Source organism: Syngnathus scovelli, chromosome 3 (genome assembly GCF_024217435.2).
Source record: "Syngnathus scovelli strain Florida chromosome 3, RoL_Ssco_1.2, whole genome shotgun sequence".
In the NCBI taxonomy this organism is placed as follows: Eukaryota; Metazoa; Chordata; class Actinopteri; order Syngnathiformes; family Syngnathidae; genus Syngnathus; species Syngnathus scovelli.
In genome coordinates this window covers 14,615,059-14,621,058 of record NC_090849.1, presented here as the reverse complement: position 1 = coordinate 14,621,058, position 6,000 = coordinate 14,615,059, and the positions used below count along the sequence as shown (strand labels likewise).

The window sequence follows — 6,000 nt, the reverse complement described above, 5'->3', positions numbered from 1 at the left end:
CCTATTGGTCTTTATGGCTATTTTTCTTGGGCCCATTTGACTTAAAAATGCTTCGCTGACTCCTATAACCTGGTCAACGACATTCAGAATGATATCTCAGCATGCTAGTTTTTTTTTTTAACTTGGTATGACTTTTATTATAGTCCTTCAAGGTTCACATCACCCATGTTCACTTGATGCTGCAGCTATTGTTGGAGGACCACCTATTTGTAAAAGTAGAACAATGTGAGTCCCATTGCAGTTTCTACACCGCTTGTCCTGTTCAGGGTCACAAAAATCAGGAACAGAGCTCAGTTGACCTCAGACAAAAGACAGATGACAAGATAGACTGGTTGTCAGGCAAATACAGGACACATATTCGTACTATTCCCAATCACCTTCATCATGATTGAGTGACAATTGAATCTACAATGTGCTGCCTCTACCAAGTTTGGCAAGTCACCATTTATGACCTGAATGCAGTTAGTCCAAAATACTGTTGTTTACCTCCTACATGAAGTCGTAAGATGGTGCACATAACCCCAATTTTTGCCTTTTCGAGTTAATTATTCTATTTGTTTTCAATTTTCTAAATGGCCTCCTTATCCCATCTTATCACTCTGTGCTCCTCCACCCCTACGTACCTGCCCGGTGCGGTGCCTCGGGTCTATGGACCAGATGCTACTGAAAGTGCTGAGGACTGAGGGGAGCCTCAGAGGGGATTGGGCCTTTTCTGTTGCTTGTCCTTCCCTCTGAAATGTCTGCCCCTTAAATGTTAGGCAAGCCCTCTCTGTCCATTTTTGAAACTCGTTTGGAGACCCATTCTTTGGCTTTTGATCCAACATAAGGCTGACATTGTTCTATTGCTTTCATTTGTGTATACATTTACTTTTTTATGTGCTATACAAAGTGGTTTATTAAAGTTGTGGCTGTTGTGAAGTGCACTATATAAATAAGGTTTATTGTATTGTATGTAAAAATATATTTATATTGCTATTTTTAAGTTACTTCTTATGCTGGTTGTTTAATATATTAAAATTGTAGTGTTTTATTTGAAAAAAATCCCATTAGTTTTTTTTTATTGCATTCATTGGCCGCATGAAGCAGCATTTGTTTTTAGATGATAAACTCAAGTCAACTTTTCTACCCGCCCCCTTACCAACTTTTCTTCTAAATGTTTATCTCTAAAAAGCCCCCTCAATGAATGTATAGTACAGTATACGTGGTGCCTTGCTTCCTGCAGCCCAACAACGTGTCTGCTGCCATAGCAACTGCGGAGGAGCACAGAGCAGCGCCGCCTGCTTTGTGCAATGGATGTCGCTCTTAGCAACGACCAATCACAAGTTGCCATTCTTTTCTTTTCTTTTTTTTCTTGTGCAGGGGCAGTGTGAAGATGGAGGGATTGAGTGGGTGGGCTTTGGCCGTCATGCATCTGCCAAGCAATAGGACGCACGCGTCGTCACTCTTGCTTCTTCTAGACGTGGATTGGTGGAGCCAGCTTCATTTTGCAATCATATAAACATGTCTGCCGCTCGCGCAGAGTGTGAGCCAAAGCCTTAGCAGGAGAGCGCGCTGCTCTACATCAAACAGCATAAAAGTCTCGTTATGTATTTTCCTGCCTTGCTTGCAGGAGTAAATCTTGATTACTGCACGGGAATATGCACAGAGCTGCGCGAGGACGCCTTCCCGCAAAGACTGTGCTTTCATCACTATAATCAGCTGCCTAACTACTCGCTCGTAACATTTTTGGCTTTTTCGCTGCTCGGGTGAGAAGTGACAGGAGTGTAGACCACTCCTCTGTTGGGCGGGGCGTGCATTTCATTTTGTATTTTGTGTGTGTATTTTTTTTTCTCTCCCCCCTCGTGTTGCCTGCTCTGACACGTCTGCACTGAGTGAGTGGCATTGGCACACTGTCAATCGCTCACTATCAAACAACATAAAACACACACAGGCACACAAGCTGCACCTCATAAATTTTAGCAAGGCATGGTCTTTTTTTATTTTAGTTTATTTTTGGCGCATCGCTTTATTATACAGCGCTGCATCCTTATTAATTTCCGATCCTTGTTGCTTTTTTTCTAAACAGCATCTCGCAACTTTTTGTGCATTTTTTTTTAATTTAAAACTATTCGGACACTACTGTATTTTCTCAATACATGGACTTCATTCCTGCACTAAGGTTTTTTATTTTTATTTTACAAAGAATTGTTTGCAACGTTGGATATTTTTGCCTCCCGATGAGGATTTTTGAGAGGAGATGCACCGGAAACCCCACGAAGAGCGCCAATAAATGAGAGATCACCAAAGGAGCAATTGTTTCCAAAGCCGTCAAATCCCACTGACAGAGAGAAGATACATTGGCGTGAAGATTCGCGGAGGATAAGATGGACAACCTTCGACAATTTTGACATTTTTAAATACTCTTATTAAGGCATTATTCTTCATCAGTCGATCCCCGTTTTGGCACCTTGGACCGCGCGTAAAGAGACGCGTCAACTTGGACACATTTACGCCACCACAGCGCAGTTATTTTTCCTCATTTATTTTTGTTTTGTTTTCTTTAAACAAAACGTCTGTGTTTTGGGCCACGCTGCCGTGTACCCTGATTATCTTCGGCACATGTTCTAGCCCATTTCGTATATGAGTTTTTCAATTTGTGTGGCTCAGTGCACGGACTCTTTAGCGGTTCCGATGGATGATCAAGCCCGGATCATGCAGTCGATCGGCGGCGTCAGTTTGGCCGGCCACTCGGTACAAGGTGGCATGGCCCTGCCGCCTCCACATGGACACGACGGCACGGACGGGGACGGACGCAAACAAGACATTGGCGACATTCTTCATCAAATAATGACCATAACTGATCAAAGTCTGGACGAGGCGCAAGCAAAGTTGGTTGTTTTTTGTGACTTGGAACCCCTCTTTGACAACACGCGTTATTATTATTATTATTGCTATTATTATTATTATTATTAAAACATATTCCCCACCGGGCATAAGAGCAGGCTGGGGCGCGTTTAATGACACTGACAATGATCAGGTGCATTTAGTGCCTCATAAAGCTTAAGCACGCGTTGTCACTGTGAAGACAACATTTTTTTAATTGACATGACTGTCAACGCAAAACAGCCCATTTAATGTTGTTCAAAAAGTTTACGTGCACACATCTTGTATTTGCTAAAGTGTAGTAAAATAATTATTGACGTGATCGTTTAGTTTGACCCAATATTGGCTGCATTGATTTGTTACCTTAGAAATCGTGTTGGAGAAAGTAATGATAATTAATAGAACAGGTATGACTTATCAGTGAACTTATATCAATATTTTCTCTTGTCTTATACTGAAACAGGAAACATGGACTCAACTGTCACAGAATGAAACCAGCCCTCTTCAGCGTTCTCTGTGAAATCAAAGAAAAGACAGGTAAGCCTTTCCTAAGTCTATTTAAGAAAGTAATTAAATATTTAATAGTTGAACAGCAGAACAATCATACACTTTTTCCTGTCAGCGTTCCAATGTCTGCCATCCAGGTTAAGCAGGGGACCTTTGTCCATTTTAATCAATCACCCATTTAAAATTAGCAGCAAACAGTGGAGGTATATACATACAGTATATTAGTCATCCTTTGTTGCTTTATCTATCCAAACACTGGCTGCTTGTAGAAAAAAAAAATCCTATGCATTTCAGCTTTTAAATTACACACACGTGGCTTATATAGCTGACTGTATGCTCAGTGTACAAATAATAGCAATCACACTCAGTAAATTTGTGTATTTTTAACTTCACGCAGACATTTTTTTTTAAAGACTTTTTGAAAAATACAAATTACACATTTTCCAATTGGACTATGCATGTTAATCTGGGAGAATTAGTCTGCACAAATTTCTGATTTCTATGAACATCATGTGTGTCAATGTAATGAAACATCCAAGACTGATATTGTCACTGATTATTTACAGTATGAGAAACTTTAAAGGTGTCACTTTTTGAAGAAAAATTCTAAAAATGCATGTGGTAAAATAAACCAAAATACTTCATTTTATAGAGATAAAATAAAATACAAAAATGGTTCTTGCATGGAGCATTGCATCACCAATTAGAATGGTTATTGAAACCGCCCCTACAAAAATGACTTTCAGACTATTGCATTTCACATAAGTACATTTGTCATACAATGCTAAAACAAGTAGTAAACAAATAGGAATAAGAAGGAAACAATGTTGTGGGTTCGGAGTAATTTTAGCACCCCTGATAACTTGTCAGATTTGTGACCTTTGTGCGGTTTATGAGGAAATTGGCTCGGGGGAGATCATAAAAGTTTATGAACTCCCCCCCTACTCAGGTGCCGGTCACAGAGGCAGACAGAGGGTCTGCGTTCGAGCCGAGGTGCTCAGCTTTTTGTCGCCTGTTAAGACAAAGCAAGAAACAGAAGGAGAAAACAGTAGGATGTCGCTCACGTAGTATGTCAGTTTTTATTTTGCAAGAAACCTCCCGGTGAACTGCAGACTTTTTAGAATTATATCTTATATTCCCACAATCTCATCTCATGTTATGACACTGAGTAATCAGGTAAAATTAGATTACTGATTTGTTGAAGCGCTACGCCGTGGGCTTATTCGGAATGTTTCTGCTTTCAAATAAGTGCCACAGCTTTAAGCAGCTGCAAATATAAAAATAGGCAAAAATGACAAAAGCTGAATGAGAAAGGTGTACACCGCTATATACATAATGGACTGTGGATGTGCATGTAAGGTAACCTGTGGTTTGGAGTCACTGACAGAGAGCTCAGCTGGTGTGGTGGCCTTGCTGACCGCCTTGTTATTGCAGCACACAGTGCACCTTTCACTGGCCCATGTAGCATTGCTCAGAGGGATTCCTTGGCCCTTTTCATGTCTCCTCAAATGGCACACGGGGAGGGGGATAGGGTTTGCTATGGAAATGAAACCCAAAAGCCATGTCATTTGCTGAAAGCGTATAGACGGCCATCCTTTGGTATAGATAAAAGCCGAAGTGCATGTAAAGGTTAAATATTCGGCAATGTAAAATATTTGGATGTTGCATTTGAGAGGAGGGCAAAGTCAAGCAAAGCGAGAGGTTTTCAGGACTTTTTAAAACTTTCGGACACTTTCGTTTTTGTGGAGCGCCAGCATATTTCTGCATTACTAATGCCCTGGAAGTATTAATTCACTTTGATATGCTAATCAAGCATTATACAAGAAATGCGATTAAGTGGCAGCATGAACTCATTTGCCTGTCACTAAATTTTGTGTTTTTAGCAGGCATTTCACCCCCTTCTCGCCTTCACGTACAGGTTCCTTTGGTGTGCTTTTTGATACACACATGTGACAGGTCCTTTATTTTCTTTGCCGTCGAAAAATGTGAGGCCAAATACAAACAATAATAATTGATTCTCAATCATTTTGGAACAAAGGGCACCTTCACGTTGTACCTTTTGGCTGCAAGCTGTGTACAGTGAATGCATTCACCGAAAATTGCCTGCCGTTCAGATGAGTTTTGCAGTTATTCCCGTGCGCCGGGTTTATTTTAACCTGCTGGCGACTCCCCTGTCTTGCTTTCATGCTTGGAAGAGTGGCTCACAGCGGCAGCAGCAGCGGGAGAGGCAAGAATAACAAAGGTGAAAGATTACCTCCATATGGTATTTCTGACCAGGAAGAGAGAGGTTCTGTTGCAGGACTCCTCTCTGAAGTGAGGTTTAATCAATAGAAAGAGATTACCGAGAACTATTACAGGCTAAATCACGGAGCGCCACTGAGAGGCTTAGTCCTCTCCACAGCTCTCTCAGCTGCATCGCGCTCCTTTGGCTACGTATTGACTTGTTGTTTTGCTGACCTTTGACTCATCAGGTTCCAAAACAGGGGGTGGGCTTCTCAAAACGTAGTACTGCCAATAAGGGGAGACCGCATTCACATGAATCCTGCACTATGTATGAAAAGCTCAAGATGCTTATCAGATCTTACATGTTACATGTGATGCTGAGCAGGGGAGACGGTGTTAACTAAATAC

General features: G+C 41.2%; 1 protein-coding gene across 5 annotated transcripts in view; it reads left to right on the top strand.

Annotated features, from left to right (window-relative positions):
- Positions 1-1,511: 1,511 nt before the first annotated feature.
- pbx3b (pre-B-cell leukemia homeobox 3b) overlaps positions 1,512-6,000 on the top strand; it is a 55,235-nt gene continuing 50,746 nt past the window's right edge. For 4 of the 5 annotated variants that reach the window (XM_049762264.2, XM_049762262.2, XM_049762259.2 and 1 more), the window contains exons 1-2: positions 1,513-2,867; positions 3,326-3,399. In XM_049762264.2, coding sequence (XP_049618221.1) covers positions 2,620-2,867; positions 3,326-3,399 — 322 coding nt within the window. In that variant the 5' untranslated portion in view covers positions 1,513-2,619. Of the gene's footprint in view, positions 2,868-3,325; positions 3,400-6,000 lie in introns of all 5 variants that reach the window. The other variant, XM_049762258.2, reaches the window with a different exon arrangement.